The sequence below is a fragment of the Schistocerca serialis genome, chromosome 3, assembly GCF_023864345.2.
Source record: "Schistocerca serialis cubense isolate TAMUIC-IGC-003099 chromosome 3, iqSchSeri2.2, whole genome shotgun sequence".
Classification (NCBI taxonomy): domain Eukaryota; kingdom Metazoa; phylum Arthropoda; class Insecta; order Orthoptera; family Acrididae; genus Schistocerca; species Schistocerca serialis.
Genome location: NC_064640.1, coordinates 321,810,023 through 321,832,336, shown reverse-complemented (window position 1 = coordinate 321,832,336; position 22,314 = coordinate 321,810,023). Strand labels below are relative to the sequence as shown.

At 38.4% G+C, this 22,314-nt stretch overlaps 1 protein-coding gene across 1 annotated transcript in view; it reads right to left on the bottom strand.

The window, feature by feature from the left end:
* LOC126470132 (tRNA (guanine(6)-N2)-methyltransferase THUMP3-like) overlaps window positions 1-22,314 on the bottom strand; it is a 121,153-nt gene that overhangs the window by 88,503 nt on the left and 10,336 nt on the right. Inside the window, exon 2 of the mRNA XM_050097748.1 lies at window positions 5,157-5,237. Within this exon, the coding sequence (XP_049953705.1) occupies window positions 5,157-5,237 (81 nt within the window). The remainder of the gene's footprint in view (window positions 1-5,156; window positions 5,238-22,314) is intronic.

The window sequence follows — 22,314 nt, the reverse complement described above, 5'->3', positions numbered from 1 at the left end:
ACTTGTGTTCCATCCAGAACCTTCTACCTATTTGTTTTAACCCTTTGTTACCTGACGGTACTTAAAAGTACCCGTAAGTTTTGACTCTCATTATTTTCTCGTGGTGCAGGTTCGTGATCTGAGAGCCCGTCGGTACGTAACAGTAACTCTGCTCTACTGTTTCATAGATGTTATTGTGCAATACATAGACCTCTCTAGTGGTCAGAGCTTGAAATTGTTTTTTGCACGCTGCTGTGTAAACAGAAGATTGTATGTGCTTGTTTCAATGGTGTTACCTGAGTTTGTGTGCAATTTATTGAAACTTACGTTGAGTTTTCCATTGTACGTTCTTACCTTCTTTGTTTTTTTATAATAGTTCGAAGCATTACGTTACAAGTGAATGAGATAAAGTGGAAAATATATGGCGGACTTATTAGTACCGTCAGGTTGTGAGAACACTTTATTGTAGCACCAATGCGTTACCTCTCACTAGTTGTTCTGTTCACTTTTTCTCACACAGAAACAATTAGAACAAACAGGAAAGATTTTCCAGGGAATTTACCTAAAGAAAAATGTCTAAACCGTGGGGAATCAAATCAGAGAGAGTCATCTTTAGACCTAACAGTATTTCAATGGAGGGAAAATAAACTAGTGTATTTTGCGTCAAACTTCCATGGCACTGAACAGAGCGTAGTGACAAGAAAACAGAAAGATGGAACTAGTATGACTATACCACGACCGGTTATTGTATGTGATTACAATAAACACATGGGTGGTGTGGATCATGCAGACAGATTACGTTCAACTTATGGTCTTAACAGGCGATCAAAGAAATGGTGGCACCGTCTCTTCTGGGGAGCAATAGAAATTGCTTTTGTCAATGCTTACGTCATTTTCAGTGATCTACATGGGGCACTGCCACTGCTGGAATTCAGGAGTGCTGTAGCACTAGGGCTAATGAATGAACAGCAAGTGCCAAATCTCAAAAAGAGAAACTCTGGTAAAGATGAAATAACTCCCCCAAAGAGAAGGAAGGATAACTTTTCTGTTCCAAAGAATGTACATCTTGGCAACCGAGAAAACCATTTTGCAGTGTTCAGTTGTAAAAGAGGACGATGCGAAATGTGTGCGAAAAATAAAATTCAGTCGAGACCACATTCACAATGTAGTACATGTAAAGTGTATTTGTGCTCCAATGAGAAAAAGAACTGTTTCCTACAATTTCATGAAGTATCACTAACACGAAATATGTGATATGTATAGCTAAGTTACTATGTATTGTGAAGTTGCTGTAGAATAAATTTATGCAAAATTTAAAAAAAAAAATTCAGAAATATCATATTTCTGTTAATTAATTTTCTAATATAAAAATATTTAATGTTTATGTGGAGTAAAGTACTAGTTATAAAAATTGGATCATTTTTCTGCGCATATTGTGATTCTGTCCACGGAGTCTGACGGTACTTCTGAGTACCAGGAGAGAAAAAAGTTGTGAAAAATAAGATAAAATTTTACAAAAAATCCTACCATCATTTGAGGCCACAATAGCATAAATTCTGCAAAGAAAATGTTAAAAAGTAAATTTTTTCTTATGTCAGGAAACAAAGGGTTAAACTATCTCAGTTGCTTCCCTTTGCCAAGGACAGCTACTAGTATGTCCTCCTTACAGAAGTTTGTGCAACGGTCAAACGATGGTAAGTTTGTATAATCCTCCTGCATGAATGATTCCTTACGTGTGAAATTTCCTCAGCTTCTTGGCAAGATCTTTCGTTAAGGTATGACAATGGAAGTTGTATGCTTCATGCATCAATCTTCTAACAGATGCACAAATTTCTACTCATTTTTACCTGACTTGATTTGTACATTCTTTTTTGAACCAAGAATGCAACAATCTCTGCTTCCTCAGCACTTTCTGAATTCTATTGTTAAATCATGGTGTGTCTTTTCTGTCCTTACCCATTTACCTGGCACATTCTCATCCATTGTGTGATTTACAATCATTTTAAACTTTGGCCATAGTTCCTTTGCATCCTTCATAATGGAATTAAACAATGTCCATTGTCCATGTGGGATGCAAACGACTACTTATCTGTTCTTTCTAGCATAAGTGCTCAGCTAGCCTTCTTTGATGGATTTATTAACTTTAGTAGCCGTCATTGTTATGAATACCAATTACTGTCTCTATAATGAGACTACTGATAAGGTGTCAGGCCTGTTTGCAGCTACAAGGTCTAAAATATTTACATTGCATGTGGGTTGTATAACTAGCTGTTCAAGACAGTTTTCAGATAACTTATTCATAAGTACTTCACAAAACTGTCTGTCCATATCACTAGCAATGAATGCATGGATGTCCCAGTCTATACTCAATAGATTAAGCAACCAACTATATCTGTGTATTTATGTGCTAGTAAGCATACACTTTCTTTGAATGATTCTAAAACATTTATAGCAGAAATGGCTAGTAAAATCATTCAACAATTAATTTTAGTTCACCTACACCTACTACTTGCATCCAGATAATTTCATTGTCATGCCCAATTTCAGCCTCGATAGAAGCAATATTTCTGTTGACAGCAACAAACATTTCCACTCCTATGGTATCAAACCTGTCCTTTTAATAAGCAATCCATACCTCATTAAATATTTTGGAGCTTTCTACTTCGGGTAGATCTCAGTTCCAAGAGTAGCTGAGTATGACAACTTTCATGGAGGGTAGTAAATCTAGGAACTTTGTTACAAATACTTCAACAATTTACTGTTACAATTTTGACAGCTGAAGTGTTTTTACGCTGTAAGTAGTGTGATTTCACTCTTTGCAAATTGACTGGTGAGCATTCTCCGGAAGTCCTCAAACTACCGTCTAGTCTAAGAAACTGCATGTGCACTCCTGACCTATCAAACATCCAACATGGTTTGTTAAACTGAATGCATGTTAACATCTATGTTCACCCTCCTCAATCGACATTGGCCAAGTTTACTGAAATCCACGTCACTATCACAAAAACTCACTTCCTGCAACTTCTGCTGAACCTGGTTCTTGTTCTCATTATGACTGTGTGCAAGGGTAAAGCATTTGTGAATGATTGCCTAAGTTGGCTTTGTCTTCTGCTAACTTTCTATTCCTTTTTGCAAATTTTTGTGTGTCCTTGTAAGCACCAGAATAGTAATGATTATAATATAGGATGTACTTGCTATGTATGAGGTGCGTCTAGAATATTGAAAACTATTTTTTCTGCTAGTTATTTATCAATTATTTTGTATAGCACTTGCAATAGTTAAAGAGGCTGATTAAAATCTTGTCCAAATACGTCACAGATCACTTAGAGCTGACTGCAATGGATTTTGAAACCATTCATGCAGTGAATGTTCCATAAAACCGTTGGAGAAAAATTCAATAAGCATCTAAAGATACATTTCTGGTTAGACAACTCGGTGTATATTACCGTAGTATTAAAGAGACTCGCCTGAAATATTATAAAACCTGGGTTTCAGAATACTCACTAGCATAGGTACTCCTTATATTAGGTTAGTGTCTAAGTTTGTAGAGATTTTCCATAATTCAATCAAAACAACAGATAGACATAACAGAGACTTTAGTCATCAATAATATATTCTCCTTTGCTATTTATAACAGTCTCCCAAAGCTGGGGTAACTTTTCAATTCCACGACTGTAGAAATCACATAGTTTTAAGGCAAAGAACTAGTTCAGTCATGTTCGGAGTGGATTTTCATCTGGGAAGGAAGTCCCTTGAAGGTTGTTTGACAGTGAGCAGAAAAGGTGACAATCTGAGTGCGCAAGATCAAGTGAATATGGAATGACTTCCCAACCCAACTACTGTATAGTATTTTTTGTCAGTCTAGCAGAATGCGGGTGGGTGTTATCGTGGACTATCATCACTTTAGGAAGTCTTCCTGGTCGTCGTTCTTGGATTGTTTCTGCAAGACATCTCAGCTGTTGACAGTAAATGTCAGAAGTGATGGTTACACCCCACGAAAGCAATTCATAGTACACTAAACTGTCGCTGCACCAGATGCATAACATTACCTTTCGTGGATGTGCACAGGTCTCCGTACAGGAAGTTGCTGCTTTGTTTGGGCTCAAACATTCCTTTTTTTCCACTCATGTTAGCTTAAAGACCCCATTTCTTGTCACCAGTAACAATACAGGATAGGAGTGGTTGGTGTTGTTCACAAGCCAATTGATGACGGGCAAGCAGAGATGCAGATATGGTCACCAGCTGATTTTTGTGATTTTGGCTTAGAGCATATGGTACCCATACACCCAATGTTGGAACCTTCCCCATAGCATGCAAATGTTGCATAATGGTGGAATGATCACATTTCATCACATTTTCCAGTTCATGAGTACATTGACATGTCTCATTGTGGATCAATGTGTTTAAATAACCTTTGTCGAATTCCAAAGGTCTTCCTGAACATGGAGAGTCACTAATGTAAAAACAATCCTCCTTAAAACGAAAAATCCATTTTCTTGTCATGCTCTGTCCAATGGCATTATCCCCATACATGGCACAAATACTTCTGGTTGCCTCTGCTGCTGTCAATAGACTTCCAACTCAAACACAAGAATATGTTGGAAATACTGCCATTTCTCCATTTGGCACTCCATTTTCTAGTGTCCACATCTCCACTCACTATCTCAAAATGAGAGTATGTGCACTCAAATAGCAACAGTGAACTACGTATAAAAAATGACATAGATAAATAAACCCATAGCAGCCGAAATACCAATGGGCAAAACACTATGAACTTATGCATCAATCTAATACATCAATGAGTTTAAAATTAGTTTCAGCCTATGTTGAAGACAGATATGCAACTAATCCGGTGGTTGTTGAAATCACTCAATGAAAGACCAGCTGCCACAGTTGCTGACGCCATCAATGTGGATAAGAAAGTGCACCACTGAGTTGAAACTTCAATAGACTTCTAACTGAAAATGACTAGTTCCACATCATTAAAATTTATCATGCAAAATGGCCCATGGAACATGAAACTAACTAACTAATTAAGTAACTAACTAACTAACTAACTAACTAACTGATAATACAGCACTATATACACCCACATAAAAAATTCTTGTATTTTCACAGAAAATATAAAAAAAAATTAAACACCTATATATGATTAACAAATATGAAAATGCCCATACCTTATCAGCCGTGCTGAAAGTTATGTCCTTAGTTACTTCCGCAACTAATGAAAGATTGTCCACCGATCGCATCTGAAGTACCTACATGTAGGAAAACATTAATTTCATGCCAGTTCATCAAATCTCATGCTAATTAGGTACATGTTCTAAAAATCTCAACCATAATAATCATCATGATCAGAAATATACTGTCACTGTTACACATGAAATTTATATATGGATGCATTTAAGCTATTTACTACCAGATAACCAACAAAAATAGTTCCACTTCATTCTTGATAACTAATCGTATCAACAGCTGAATTAAACTTTTCACTGATGAAACTAATTTAGTAAGAGAATATAGTTTGACTGTTCGGAACAATGTAAAATGGAACCATATGCTTCTTATTAATAAAGCAAAACAGCAAATGGCATATTGTGATACAAGGGTGTGTTCTGGAACTTTCTCTGGGAAAGACACCCCCCCCCCCCCCCCCCACACACACACACACACAAAATAAAGTGAGGAGCTGTGCAGTTTTTGACAGGTTTATTTGGTCACTTTGTCAATTTGCAGAGATACACAGTCAATTCTAATGGGATAAGCAACAAGAAAGGAACTACACAGCACATGAAGAACTTTTTACAAATTTTTGAAATTCTAGCTTCACAGAGACCACTGTATTACACACAGCTTGGGTCTCATTACAAATTAGTATGGCAACCTCTGTCTGGACAAATTCATCAACAGAACCTACATCATCAATAGAGCTTAGCATACTCACAAGTTCTGCAAAAGAAAAATCATGATACCACAACTTCATTATATACCCTACTCTAATCACTCCAGTCTTATCATTCTGGAATGAAAGTTTCACTCTGCAGCAAAGTGTGTGCTGATGTGAAACTTCCTGGCAGATTAAAACTGTGTGCCGGACCAATATTCGAACTCGAGATCTTTGTCTTTTGCGGGCAAATGCTCCAGCAACTGAGCACCCAAGCATGACTCACGACCTGTCCTTACAGCTTTACTTCCACCAGTACCTCATCTACTGCCTTCCAAACTTCACAGACGCTTTCCTGGCAAAAGTAGAGCTGTGAGGATGGGTCATGGGTCATGAGTCATGCTTGGATAGCAGCACTGGTAAAGCGCTTAGCTGCAAAAGGCAAAGGTCCCGAGTTCGAGTCTCATTCTGGCACACAGTTTTAATTTGCCAGGAAGTTTCTTATCATTCTGGTTCATCTACCATATCTAGATAGGGCCCAGTTAACAATACATACTTTAAAGCTTCTGATGGTGCAGACTCTGAAAATCTGAAGAGCAGTTCTAATGAAAATAATTTGCTTTCAGTGTCTCATCCCTTTCCCATTGCAGTTTCTTCAACCTTTTTACTGAAGCAACCAGTCACAAGTAAACTGCCTTTCTTTGAATGTTTTCAGAGCCTTGTTAGTCTCTCTCACTTAATAAAACGGAACTCAAGTAATGGTTTACATGAGGGTGTTTTAAATCCTCTCTTTCATGTATATACACTACCTTCCACCCAATAGTCACAGCAAATCACTGTCAGTTATTGAACTATGTACTGCTGGTACTACACTCAAAGAGTCAGAATCGTAGTTGAAAGCTGCAAAGAACAATTTCCTGTAGAGCTTATGACTATCTGCATTACATAACATAACCCATTTTGGCAATACTTTGTGTACATGTCAAACGTCAAGCCACACTTTTATCCAGAGCAGGCACTGAAGAGTATATCTTGAAATAACAGGGAGTATGTGCGATTTCTTCAGTTTTAGGAAGGCAAGAGCATCCCATCAAGCTTAGTGATGTTTCAGTTCACTTTATAGTAGACGAGACCTTTAATAGTGCCACTCACTGAAATCAAAATACAACACTGTGTCTACTAAAGGCCAATACCATAAACCAGCTACATTGTTTGACCTATGCTCAACAGAGAAAAGACTAATAACGTGATGATCTACTTAGCAAATCTCTCTGAGGTTTAAGGTAACGGAAAAATTGCCAAAAGTGGGACAACTCCAGGAGGGTTCAAAAAAGATGAGGAGCTTCATAGTAATTGCATTCAACTTTCTACAGCAGCTGGTATAGACATCACACTGTCATTTTAATTGCATCTAAAATTTTGAAACCAAACGAAGGGGGGGGGGGGGGGGGGGACACTATAGAACAATGACCAGACTGAACCTCTGCTGTAAATTTTGAGGGAAACAAACCAAAGGAAAATGTAGAATTACAATCTTACCCATTCTGCAACTTTGTTTCCACATCATGAACATAATTTTTGGTTTACATCTTTGTGAAAAAACAATTTGATTGATTACTGTGTTGTATGGGATAATTTGTTAGCCTGGTTACTTAATACATCTACTTCATCGTAACATTTCTTCCTTTGTGTGGTAGTCATGGAATTATTTGTGTATGACTCAAGATCACAAATGGTCAGTCTCATGCAAAGCCACAAGTCTTTTTACTTATGGTGACAGATGATGTGCTTTACTGTTCCTTACAGTGTATCCTGCATCAGAAGTTTACTAAATTTGCCATTTCCTGTTGAAATTTCACGGTCCATGGAGTTAATAGAGAGAAAGTTCTGCGACTTTTCCGTATTATGTAGCTTCAAAAAACTGACACTTCTGAATCATATCTTTTTGAACACCTGGCACATTAGTGTTCACATAGTTTGTGCATGCCTCCACAGAGTGCACTGCATTGTAATCACTTGGTTTATTGTAGATATCTTCCATGGCAGACTGCACAACGATACAGCCCATTTAACAGCCAAAACAATGATCACATGACAACACCAGGGACCAGAAATAGTCATTACAATGTGACAAATTGGTCAGAGACGGGTTGCTGCTGTGAAAATGGTAGGAAAAAACAGCTCTACAAAATGAGATGTTCAGAGGAAGAGAGTGTTGTGGACTGGCAAGACAGCCAATCCACAATGACGGGTAGCCGAAAGGCACGCGTTTAAGCTCACGCAGGCTGGCGTGAGGTCTGGAACAGGTAAAGGAAGTTATAGTAGCAAAGAACGTACATAGCTGTGGGAATACTTTAATCCATAATTGGTGAACATCGGTCTGACGGTACATGTATCACAAGATAAATAGCAAATGATAATGGCGCCTTGCTAGGTCGTAGCAAACGACGTAGCTGAATGCTATGCTAACTATCGTCTCGGGAAATGAGAGCGTAATTTGTCAGTGAACCATCGCTAGCAAAGTCGGCTGTACAACTGGGGCGAGTGCTAGGACGTCTCTCTAGACCTGCCGTGTGGCGGCGCTCGGTCTGCAATCACTGACAGTGGCGACACGCGGGTCCGACGTATACTAACGGACCGCGACCGATTTAAAGGCTACCACCTAGCAAGTGTGGTGTCTGACGGTGACACCACAGAGAGCACATCAAAAACTCTCATGTGAAAATCTTTCTGGATGCAGCTGCTATCACTGGCATATCAGTAAGGGAGAGAAGCTATGATAGTGCTTCAGTCTGGCACACGTAAATATTGCACATATTAAATTCCATATTACAGAATTATAGAGCCAATGGACTTGAACAAGCAAATTAAGCTGTGTATCAGTTACGGAGTAAATGTCAGTGAGTAGCTCTTGTGAGGCCTTCTAGCATGCACCTTACAAGCGTACACAGAGCTAAGATTCAGAGGCATGAGAGGTATATCTGGTACCTGCACAAGAGTAAGAACAACTGACTCTTGAGTAGACAGGAAACAAATCCACTCTCAGAAAGTAGCTCAAATAACTCGCACACCGTTTGCATTGTGAGCAGCTCTCACATTTAAATCCCTTTCTAGCAACAATACCTATGAAAATTTAGTCCATAGATGAAATGTTAAAGCTGATCAAACTGTACAAAGCAACAGAAATATTTTGGGATGTTCTCATTATAGGGACTAATTTTCATGAAAACAAGGGAAACTTTTGTGTTGTTGAGAGAAGATTCAAAGAAAACTTTATCATTAACAAATCAACCAAGACTAATTTGTATGAAGTTTTTAATTTCATGGTTTTTCTGTAACTGTGAAAATTACATCACATATTGCTTTGTGTCTTAAACAAACATTTGTTACCACAAAATGTTCAATTAGCTCACGTAAGTGGAAGCTGAGCTGAAGAAAGTTAAAATATGGAGTACCTTTCAAGCCTAATAATGACATATACTCTTCTACTCCCTCGCAAACTGTGAGACTTCCAGCTGCAGAGTGGTTTGCATGCCTCAATGATCCAGATACCCATACCAAACAAATAACCATATCAGATGGGTATTTGTGGAGAGAGCAGACTATCGTTTTGTTCCTGAAGATGTGCAGCAGCCTTTTCAGTAGTCTTAAGTGCAAAAGTCTGAATGACTAGCTGATATGGACTAGTAACATTAGCAGACATAGACCTGCTATGATGGTACTGTGATATGCTTGTAAGTAAGAGGTAAGTAGAACTGTTACATTTCCTAAAGACACGCAGTTCTATTCTGTGAATCTGATAAGAGAAATGGATAGACTGAAGTTAGATATAATGAGAATTAGGCCTAGTGAAATGCAATGCCAGGAAGAATAATATTTCTGGTCAGGTGAGTACAAGCTCATCATTACAAAATTAAATAGGGGCAATAAAAGAGTAGGTCTAATAATGAACATGCAATTTGGGAGTATGAAGATAGAAATCATCCTCAGGCAGTGTTGATGTAGGTGATCTGTGGGTTCTCTAAATCAACTGAAGGGTAGTTCCTTTGAAAAATACAGAGCTCATTTCTTTCCCTGTCCTCATTCAATTCAGCCACTAAATTCTAATCTTCCTTCCTTTTTCTTCAGTTAAGGGAGCCTACCTCGGATGCACTGACAGTCCTTAGAGCTCCTAGTCACCCCATCGGCTCTGTTTTCTGATTATGTAATTTATTGACATAGTCACAGAGCCACAATAGCAAATGCTGGACCTATGTCCTTAACATTGGTTTGCTGCAGAACTCTTGTGCATATTCTAAGCTTGAATACAATAAATTTCCTTGCGAGAAAAAAGCTTCTGTCCACAAATCAGCATGGATTTAAAAAGCATCACCTGTCTGAAATTCAGCATACCATTTTCTCACATTATATTCTGTGAACTACAAATGAAGGGCAACAAGCAGATTTCACATTCCTAGACTTCCATGTATTATGGAGATACTTTGTGAGTTCATATGGGACTCCCTTCCTTTCATGACACACTATTGGCAAAATTTAGAGACCCAGTATTTGCAGCTGACTGCAGAACGATTCTACTGCTGCCAATGTACATCTCACATAAAGACTGCAAATACAAAACTAGAGCTAGTACAGAGGCACATAGACAGTTATATTCCCCACATTTGATTTAAGGGTGGAACTGAAAAGGGAACAGCTATTAGTGGTACAAGGTACCACTCTGCTAGCACTCTACAGTGACTTGCAGAGTATGTATGTAGATGCAATTTCTCAATTTGTTAGTCTATCAGGCTTATGAAATTTTCATCTTGGCAGTGTGAGTTCCAACTTTCAAAGAAATCTGTAGTATTCCCTCTTATCTATACAACTGCAGAATGATCATTCCTCAGTTTTGACTGATACCATCACTAAGGCGACACTTGTGGCCAATTTTGTAAGATGTAATACTTCTTGATGGCAAGTCTTACAACTACAAGAACTACCCACCATTCTACAGATGGAAGAATTTGTGAAAGTTAATAAAGTGTCTTCCTTTATCTTCAGTTAGAACGTATGACAGTTACTGTGACAAGTCATACAATCTATTCATCATAGGACATACTACAATTGTGAATTTCTATGCACTGAAGATGGGTGAGGGGTTGTGTCAACTGACTTTGGTACATTGTCCTATAAGCATCTTTCAAAAAATTTACAAATGGTGAACAGGGACATGCTGCAGCTAGGCTACCTATACAAATGTTCTTGCTCAATTAACTAGTTCTTGTTCTATACACAGCAAAATCTATTTTTCTTCTTCTTCTTTTTCTTTCCTAGCAAATGAACAGACAGAAAATGAAAGCAGCTTCTATTTAGAGAAATGCTCCGTCTCTTATAATTTTCTCCATTTCTACACAACAAGCTACTATGTTGCGTTTCGTAGTGGTTAAACTGAACTGATCTGTACGGTAGACCATATTTCAATTTGATCACTGTCTTTCTACACAACAAGCAGTTTTGAAAGAAAGCACATCTGTAATTTACAGTTATTAGTAGTTCAAACTGCTGCCAAAGGTACAGTGCTGGCAGTGCTTCTACACTAGGAATACAATCAGTCTCAGAACTTTTTGAATGGAAGGTATTCTATAGGTTTGTTTATAAATAAATAAATCTTCTGCTACCAGTCACGATTTTCTTTATTTTACTATTTGCACGACGCGTTTCGAGAAATAATTCCCATTTTCAAGTGCGTTTTTATGATGTGTGTTAAGCCATTTCTTTTGATGTTGTCAGTGTGTGTGAGTCTGCTTCATTTTGTTGACTTTTACTGTAATACATAAGAAACGCGATTTTTAGTTGGGTATCAATATTTTCTGTGAGGTTAGTGGCTAAAGTTTGAGAACAATTTGTACTTACAATTTTCTATTGGTCCATTTGTGTAGAGAGTCACACACACTTAACATCACACACAACTTGTACATTTTACACATCGAAAATATCTTATGTAAACAAAACAGTTACAAAGATCTTCTTATAGGTAGTTCACAGAGATAACATTATAGGTCTTCCACAGATTATGATATGCTTTTGTACAGAGGTTAATTTATCTTTACAATTTGGCTCATGAATTACTTATACTGATTTTACAATTGTGCTTATTTCTATGTTTTACTATTTTTATTTAAGTATATTATCGAAACATCTGAAGAAATTCACTGATTCACTTTCAAGTTTTTCATTTAATATTTTATCTTCATATTTTCTGTAATGTGAATATATCTCCAGTTCTTCAAGCAAATCCATTTTATGTCCTTTATCTAGTCGGTGGAGAACTTTGACATTTTGCTCTATTTTTCCAAATGGGTGTCCTGTATTATGTATGTGTGTTGCTATTGCTGATGTAGCGTGTTTGTTGTGGGTGTATGCTCTAATGTGCTCTGTGTACCTGGTGTTGATATTTCGGCCTGTTTGTCCTATGTAGAACTTGGAGCATTCCTGGCATGTTACCTTGTATATTCCAGAGTCTGAATATGGATCATGATTACACTTTATATTATGTATTAGTTTTTGGTGTAGTTTATTGGATGTAGAAAACCCAATTTTTACTCTGTGATTTTTGAAAATATTTGCAATCTTCTGTGATACATTGCCTATGTATGGAATGCTAGATATATATTTGTTTTTCTCTTTTTCTTCTGTGGTGCAGTTTTTACCTGGGTTTCTCTTCATTTTGTCTAAGATTGTGTCAACCATGGAAGCATTGTAACCATTGGCAACTGCAATCTTCTTCACTGTGTTTATTTCTTGTTGCATATTTTCTTGGTTCAATGGTATTTTTGTTGCCCTATGCAGCATTGACCTGTAAGCTGCCTGTTTATGAATATTTGGGTGACATGAGGTTGCAGGGATTGTGGTGTCAGTCATTGTGTTTTTCCTATAAATTTTGAATGTGCATATGTTGTTGTGTCTTGTAATATTTAGGTCCAGAAAGTTGATACTTTTATTTTGCTCATGTTCCACTGTAAATTTGATTTTCTCATTTAGATTATTGAAATGATTAAGAATGTCTGTGATGTCTTTGGTATCTCCTTTCACTAACAGTAGTGTGTCATCTACATATCTCCTATAAAATTCTATTTTCCTTAGGCAGGGTTCTTGGCTGTCAAATAATTTTTGTTCTAAGTGATTTATGTATATGTCAGCTATGGTACCGGATATACATGATCCCATTGCTAGGCCATCTGGTTGCTTATAAATGTTGTCATTAAAGGTAAAGTAATTGTAACTTAGGGTTAGCTGAAGGAGTTCCATAAATTCGACAATCTCTGTGTATGAAAGTTTCTTGTGTTGCATAAGGTTCTTTTGTATTACTGTTAGAGCTTCTTGTATGGGTATGTTTGAATAAAGGTTGGTGATGTCAAGTGATATAAACTGTACATCTTGGGGGAGCTTTCTGGTTTTTAGTTCTTTGGCTAGAATCATGCTGTTTTTTATGGCATATGTTGTTTCATATGTATAATTTTTCACCAGTATGTTATTCAGTTTTTGAGACAGTTTGTATGCTGGGCTGTTTATAGAGTTGACTACAGGACGTATCGGTATCCATTTTTGTGTATTTTTGGCTGTGCTCTTAGTCGTGGTGCTTTTGGATTCATACATGTAAGGTATTTCTTTTCAGTTTCTGTTAACAGGAAATGTGTGTTCTTTAATTGTTCCTTAATTTTACTTTGGAATTGTTTGGTTGGGTCTTTTTCAATGTGATAAATGTTATTAGCAGCAAAAAATTCATTTGTTTTGTCTATGTATTCTTTTTCTTTCATCACAACTAATGTATTACTTTTGTCTGACTTTACAACTATGGATTGGTTGTTTTTCAGTTTATTATTTATAGATTTTAAAGTTGCTTTAAAGCAATTTGTGTATTTTCCATCAGTAATACTTTTCTCTACATCATCTTTTCAGCTTTTGCATGAACGGGTGCTTTTGATACAGGAAAATGGTTGTACATACGTCCAGAGTTCCTTAGACTACACTGATGTAGTTCTGCTGGGATTTGATTGTGGGGCAGACAGAGGACTCCATATGTATCATCCCTTACAGGAATGCAACTTTCTGTTGACCCATAACAATCCATCATTCACTTTTTTCTTATAAGCTAGAACCAGAACAACCATGTTTCCTATAGATATTCACGATGAGCACACCATGAAAAAAATAGTCAGCCATAGGAGGCAGCACATTAATAGCACGAAACACCAGCTTCAGTCTTGATAATGGCCACAATTCGGCAAGGAAGAGAGCACAATAGTTTTTTTTGTGTGTAGCATATCCAGCTGAAGCCGCTCACTGATTATTAGAACTTGCAGAGCTACCAAATTATGGGGACACTGATTGGTACACTGCACCCACTGTTCCAAATAGTCACAGACATTTTCTGTGGGATAAAGATTGGGTTATTTAACAGGCCAGTCAAAATTGTCACAGAGTGCCTGAATGTTTGTCAAACCAGGAACATATGCATGCATCCTTGTGAGCATTAATGTTATCATCTTGGAGACATGAGTGTTCACAGCAAACACATCATGAAGATGTCACAGAAAGTGCAACACTTGGTCACCTATAATACGCAAATAAATGTCCTGGTTCATGCTGATGGTAGCCTAAATGAGTGGGCCAGAGTCGTGATATGAAACAAAACCCCAAAACATCATATAACCACTTCTGGCCTGAACTGCATGCTGCACATACACACCATGGGTTAAACACATCATTGGACCATAGTACTACTTCATGCCTCACTGCATATGGAAAGAGGCAAAATTGTGGCTCATCAGACCATGCCATATGTCGCCTGTCAGATACTGTTAAGTTTCTTTTTTATTTGGCCCAATGAGGATGTGTAGCTTTATGTGGTGCTGTGAGCAATGTCCTTTTGCGAGGCACCTTATTCCAAATGTCAATCGCATGAAGTTCCCTCTGCAGTGAACTCTTAGAAACCAGCTGAGGTGGACCTGCATACACTGGCAGCTGCAATTCCTGCCAGCTCTGAAACTGTTTGTTATTGACAAGGCATGACATTCTTCTCTGTACCCTGTCAGTCAGAACACTTTTATGAACACTGTTGTTATGCCATGTTATGCGTCTGTGAGTAGTGCACCATTGCATGTACACACACGGGAAAGTCCACACTAACGCACCACAATAAATCAGTCATTTTCATTCATGGTGTGTTCACGAATGCATCCAAACACAATAACTCCTTTCTGATATTCTGTCACACCTCCAAATTGATCCATCTTACTGTGATGATTCCATACAACTGACCTGCATATGCTCATCACTTCACTGCCACAAGTTATGTAAGAGATGGGGAAGGGGGAGCAGGATGTCACATGACCATCTTGTATTAGTTCTACACCACCTATAACACCCCAAAGTAACCAATGTACTCTTTTTAAGGGGTGGGGACTAATATTCTGTCCAGAAAGCTGATTATTACCAATACAATATATTTTTCTCGTCTTATCACAAAACAAAATGACGCATCAGGTAAGGTACTTGTGTCCTTGCAGTCTTACATGGTGGCAAGGTTCAATAAAATCTTCTCAGTTTACATGTCATGTCATTTCAAATAAAACACTTGAGTGTACGACAGCTGTCTCCGTCATCATCATCAGGAGTTGAAATCACTGACTGCTGGGGCTGGCACAGTGTTTTTCTTATATAGATGTAACGGCAGCATCTAGAGCCTTCCGGAGAGGACTAGAGTGGTGCCTATACAGAAGGAAAGTTGGATAGCTCCTAGCAGCTATGTCCCGCTGTGGGACCAAGTGATTCCACATGGTGCGAGCGGCCAGTGTCATGTTTGAAACTGCCGCTCCTGAATCTCTACTAGCACTAGTCTACATCTTTGCTTTCGCTCAATGCCCAAAGCCTGTCCCCATGCTCTACTGATGTTGTAACCAAAATACTCATTCTTTCAAATTTGTTTTTATGTGCAGTTTCTAGGCAATGTTTCACCACGGCCAACTTTTCAAGTTACCTTTGTTTGATGTGCCGTGAATGCTCTGCACAATGCTCGGCAACAGTGTGAATGGTTTGGCCTATGTACATACTACAGTATTCACAGGGGACGCCATACACAACAGGAACTCTAAGACCCATGTTGCCTTTAACGAGGTGTAACGTATCTCTTATCTTGGAGGTGGGCTGGAACAGTGGTCTCGGTCCATGTTTATTCAGCATGACCTTATCTTGCTACTAGTTGTTCCACAGTGTGGAAGGAATGCAGCTGCCTTGGCCTCTTCCACTGATTCATGAGGTGCCTTTGGTCGGTGGCACTTGAAAGCTTTAGCAGTTTCTTCCTTACTATAATCATTTTCTCTCAACACGGGCTTCAAATGTTGAAATTCACACTCTAAATGGACATCGCCAGATATAATATTTGCCCTGTGTACTAATGTGTTCAGTGCTGCTTTCTTGTGTACAGGTTGGTGAAATCTGTTGGTGTTTAAGTACCCTTCAGTGAGCATAGATTTCCTGTACACCAAATGACCAAACTGGGACAGATGCTTGCCATCCCTTTCCATAAAATTAATGTTGGACATTTTGGTGCAACAGTTTTCACCTGAGATCATAAAGCTGTCCCACCATGCCTTAATGACAATGTACTTCATGTACCTTAATGACTATTATGAGATGACATATGGCACAGCCATGGAATCCCCACTGTCTACGGTGATCGCAATCTTTTTCATGGAGCAGTTTGAGGAGCAAGCTCTGAATTCTGCAAGGTTGCAACCATCTTGTTTCCTTTGATATGTTGGTGCCACCTTCTTGATATGGCCTCATGGTGAAAATGCACAGCAGCAGTTCATCAACCACATGAACGGTGTCCATCCCAACATTAAATTTACTGTCAAATGAATGTTTTATTTCAATGGCAGGCAGGAGGATGGCTCGGTCAGTCAATGTACAGGAAATCTATGCACACTGACCAGTACTTAAAGTGTTAAGCACAGTTTGATGGTACTGCTGACCCCATGTGATAAAAAGTTTATTTCTATTAACACCATTAGTGACCTTATTATGCTATTTTGGGGCACATCTGAAGTTACTTTTGATTCTGTTGAACATTCACCACTGAAAATAGTATCTTAGGTTTCACTAGTCAAAAAATTCTTTGAGACAATCACATAGCTCCAAAAATATTTCGGGCAATTTTATGTTGCCAGTTACTCGACAATGTGGTAGGGTGTCAGACACTTTGGAAATCTAGGTTAGATGTATTCTCCCTTTTCATCTGCATCTACTACTTGCAACAAATAATGTGTGAACAACATGAGCTCTGGTTCACACAAGTGGTTTTTCCTGAACTTATTATGAATTTTTGGAACAAACATCCCAGCATTTGCCTTATGTGAAACCAAGGAAAACATAAAACTGGCTGGCCAGATGGAAACTGAACTCCAATTGTCCTGAATGCCAGTCCTTCCTGTGCAGTGTCTTAATCACTACAATCAGCTGTAAGGACTATCACACTACAGTGTATCTGTCCCTTGTTTTTGTTATAGTACATCTGTCCCTTGTTTTTGTCTTGACAGAATATTAAACAAAACAACAAATGAGGATGATTAGAGTTTAACACCATGTTGACAATGAGATCGTTAGAGATGGTACATGCTCAAACTGTTTCAAGGATGGTAAAAAAAAATCCTTTCAAAGGAATCACCTTGGCACTTGCCTGGAGCAATTTAGGGAAATCATGGCAAACCTAAATCTGGACAACCAGATGTGGATTTGAACCACTGACCTCCTGATTTAAAGACGAGTGTGCTAACCACCGCGCCACCTTGCTCAGTATTATTATAGACAAAGTGAGGGTAAGTAAATATTCAATATAGTTGTTATTTTCTATTAGTACAGCACTCTTTGGAAATAAATTTGCCATGACTCACATAAATGTGCCCCCCTTGATGTGTTAGTACTGAAGCACAGTCAAAGTGTCAACTTCCACAGGCACTTTGCTGAACAGAGATGAATCAGGCTATCACTAGCTGGTAATAAACTAGCCAATGCCAACTTCTTCTAGAGCTAACTGAATACCTGACTGCCAAATAAAGGTACTGACAGGAGACTGTGTGATCTGTCGCATGTTATCTGATTGTGTTGATCCAAGGTTCTGAATTCAGAAGCATTTGAGCTTGGGCTGTAACTTCAGTGAGCACAGCTCAGTCAAGGTTTAGCACTGTTGATATGCCTTATTAAAGTATTTGGTCACTGTTAGGGAAATGTATCATGGGTATGATTGTGGGAGGTCTTACTGACACATGTGACTTCCTGGATTGTTGATATTAAAGCCTACATGAAAAAACATGGTTTTAGGCCCCAAGGCATGCTCAGCTACTTCTACACACTCACTTTGCTACACAAAGTTGCTAAATAGATATAGAATGGACCGCACAAAGCTAGTGAAGTTGGAAGAGAAATGAAATGATTTCAAATGGGGTTATCAGAAGAATCACAGAAAATGCAGACCAAACAGAATTAAAATGAAGACATATGTTTTACTACAGAGGAACAATGCATACAGGAAATTTAAATGCAGACTTCATTGTGAACAAGAAAATTAAAAACAATATAACACATAGTGAAGGCATTCCTGAAAAAACAGAGAGACTTGGCAAAAAAATACAAAATACATTCTATGGAAATCATTCACTCAAATATACCTATGTGCTCAAATTCTATGGAAGAGACAGAATATCCCCAAAACAAGTTACAGAAGCTACGAGATGAAAGCAAATTCCAGTATGGCAATGGGATATCCTACTGTGAAAGTACAACAAATCATAAACAACAATTCTTCAGAGGGAAACTTCAGTTATGATATCATAAATGACAGAGACCATACACAGTAAATAATTTGGGCATAAAGGAGAATTCACTAAATAGTAGAAGCACTGACTCGCTGAAAGGTAGACAAAAAAGAATAACTTTTGGATGAATCCTTTAAAGAGATAGCACTCTCTCTCTCTCTCTCTCTCTCTCTCTCTCTCTCTCTCTCTCTCTCTCTCGAACCTGCATGAATCCCTCCCCCCACACACACTTTTTTCCTTCTGCTTGAACTGGCAGTATGGTGACAGTCTCACAAAGGCCTTCACAGGCATGCACTATCCCCACAAAAACAGTTGCAAAGGAGCTTTCACATCACTGAATATAATCCTGAACTGGAGCAACTGAGGCATATCTTACACCAGGGCTTCAACTACCTATCATCACATCCAGAAATAACGCAACGATCCTTTCTACCCCTACTAAAGTAGTATTACACTGCTCACCCAATATACGTAACATCCTGGTCAACCCCAAAGCTGCTCCCAGTCAGAAGCCCTTGCCACAGGTACATATCCCATGCAAGTCTTGCCCAATTCACCCACCTGGCACATCCTACTCTAGTCCTGTGACAGGCCTATCCTATCCCATCAGAGGCAGAGCCACTTGCAAAAGCTGTTACTTCATCAGAGTTGCCATAAGTTTCCCCAATGAAATTCCTTGATATTTCCCTGATTTCCAGGCTAGTCTTAGCATTTTTCCCTGACAAATTTTAAAATCTCAAGGGTAAGTTAAGACATAAGTTGACACACTGTCTTTGTAGCTACTGTACAAGAAACAATAGTGCAAACAAGGAAATATCCAAAAAAAATTTGCAAGCATATGGCATTTCCTGATGTGAGCAAAAATCTTAAGTAACATCGACATCTTTTGTGATGGAATGTTTTTAGATGGAGAAACCAAGCTAAATGGTATGTGTGTTTCATTAAGACCACTGATGTTATTTTATTTGAATATAATGAAACACATTTGGTTACAAAAACGCATTTCCTTGGAATCACAAGACGGATTTAATATACCTTCACTGAGTCCAGAAACAACCTCGGAAAAAAGTAGGCCTCTTGAAAGAAGTTTATAAGGTGGGGATGAATTGTGTTAACCAACACTATAGGTGACCGCCAATAAAATTTGGTTCTACTATGTTCGTTACTGTCGGTTATTACCCACTGTGTTATGTCTATTATTTTACAGGTATTTTGTGATTTTTTTTTTGAGAAATATTTGAGCATATAGCATACAAACTGCCAGCAACTGACACAATTTTCTTCTTCTTACCATCCATACTTTCTAACACAAACTACTTTTTAATTGCCAATATGTACTAGAACAAATAAAATGTCTATAAAATGCCACACTGTACAACATACTTGCGGTGAGATTGTTGCAATTCCTGAAATCCATAGCCTATGGCCTCTGGCCTGCTGAGGAGCACTGCAGTACTGGTTCCATGGATAAACCATGAAAATCCACTGCATTACACTACACACAAACTGACCCGGCCTGTGGGCGGATCGTGAGATGAGATCGGACGGGCAGGGCCTGCACATTCGTGGGAACCAAGTGGCTTTAGATCAGCCGGCCCAATACATTACAACACCTGCAGAAACGGCCTGCGGTTCTGGCCCGTTGTGGTATTCCACTCATGTGACCAGCTATTCATGACAGACAGCATGTTGATGAAATGAAACCACGGTGATCTATCCATGCAACAGATAACTTGTCCAAATACTCTGAGAATCAATAGGAAGATAGGTAGCAACTCACCATAAAAAGATTGCTGAGCTGCAAACAGACATATAGAAAAGACAATCAAACTCTCGCAACTAAATTTTCAGCCACAGCTTTTATCAGACAATGAGAGCACACATACATTCACACAATAACTCACACACAACTCATGCACACATGATTGCTGTCTCCAGCCACGGCGTCTACAGCGTCAGAATCGGATCCACATGATCCACTCCTCATGCCTCCCTGCCTCTCACTGGCAGCTGCTAGGCTAGTGGCAAGAAGTGGTGGCAGCTGATGGGAGTGGTAGGAAGGGGAGAAGCAGTAGTAATGAGGAAGGAGTGAAGCGGCGCATGGAACTCAGCTGCATCCAGCCAGCGACGATGCCTGACACTTCAGTAAACAAACCATTTCATGTACTGAGACAAAAATGAGATTTTTCCAGTGTTTTTCTTTTTATTTTATTTTTTTTCAAATTTCCCTGACATTCTCCCAATTCCCCTGAAATGTTTGAAATTCCCTGATTTCCAGAACCTGTAGTAACCCTGTTCATACACCAGCTCTGTTGCAATTTCTCAACAGAATGAATGGCCACTGCTATATTGTGGCCAAGAGCAGAGTTGACCACCTAGTGGCAGAACATGCTACTGTACACAACATGCTCAAGTTTAATGACTGCTTCACAACCGATGTGTGTCATCTGGATTCTTACCCACAGAACTAGGTCCTGAACTACACACATGGGAGTTATCCTTGCAACACATCCTTCATTCCTATAATACTCCTATAAATCTCCACTAACCGACTGCACCCATGTCCTCAATCCAACAGTCACCCTCTCTTCTGTTCTGTCACCCACTCCCAATCCACACCTCCATGTATAATAATAATAATAATAATAATAATAATAATAATAACCATCATCATCATGCACCACACACACACAGCAACTTCAGCGCCCTGTGTTTCATTCCTATTCTGTACCCCTGCTGCCTCTCTCCTACATTCCTATCCTACACACCTGCTGCTTCCCTCCGAGCTGTAGCAGAATTCACTGAATATGACATGTATGTCTATAATATGTTCTTCAAGAACACAATAAATAAAAAATGGACTTGGAAAATGAAGCAATGGAACTAAAAATAACATAACCTATATCTTACCAAAGAATTAAAGAAATTTACAAGCTATCATGGTCCTACATAATTTCTAGAGGAAAAACACATGCAAACTTAGAAAGGAATAGAGTCATGAGGCAGGAATCAAAAAATGAAAATTATGAGAATTTCGGTAATAACATAACAGGGAAGTACACTAGATTAAATCAAACAATAACTCCAGTATCTTAGAAAATTAGGATTCTACAACTTAAGAGGGTAGGGGCAATTCTTTAACAACAGTACTTGTGTTTACAGTATAAAATGTTGCAAGAATGAAGGGAGCAAAAGAATTTCAAATGGATCAAGACAGCTACCGATGATAACGTACGAGTTTCAAGCAAACCATAGTACGAATGTAATAGAAAATGTTGAATTAAACAGAACTATTCAGAAATGTCTTCAAGAGGATTTGAGAAGGTACATTGAAAACACAATTTGGAAACAATAAGTGTAAAAAAACAAAACAAAAACTTTTGTTGGGTGCACGCCATATTTCATCAGTTAAGAAGGCAGATGGTACACTAACAACAGAGAGAAAAATGTCCAAACACACAAAGATTTCTTGCAATGTTTATACAGCTGAAGAGATGAACAAAAAACACAAACAGATGACTGTGAAAATAATGACACTCTAGAAGAAATGCCAAATGAAGGGTATAATAAAGTAATTCAAGATATAATAAAGAAAAA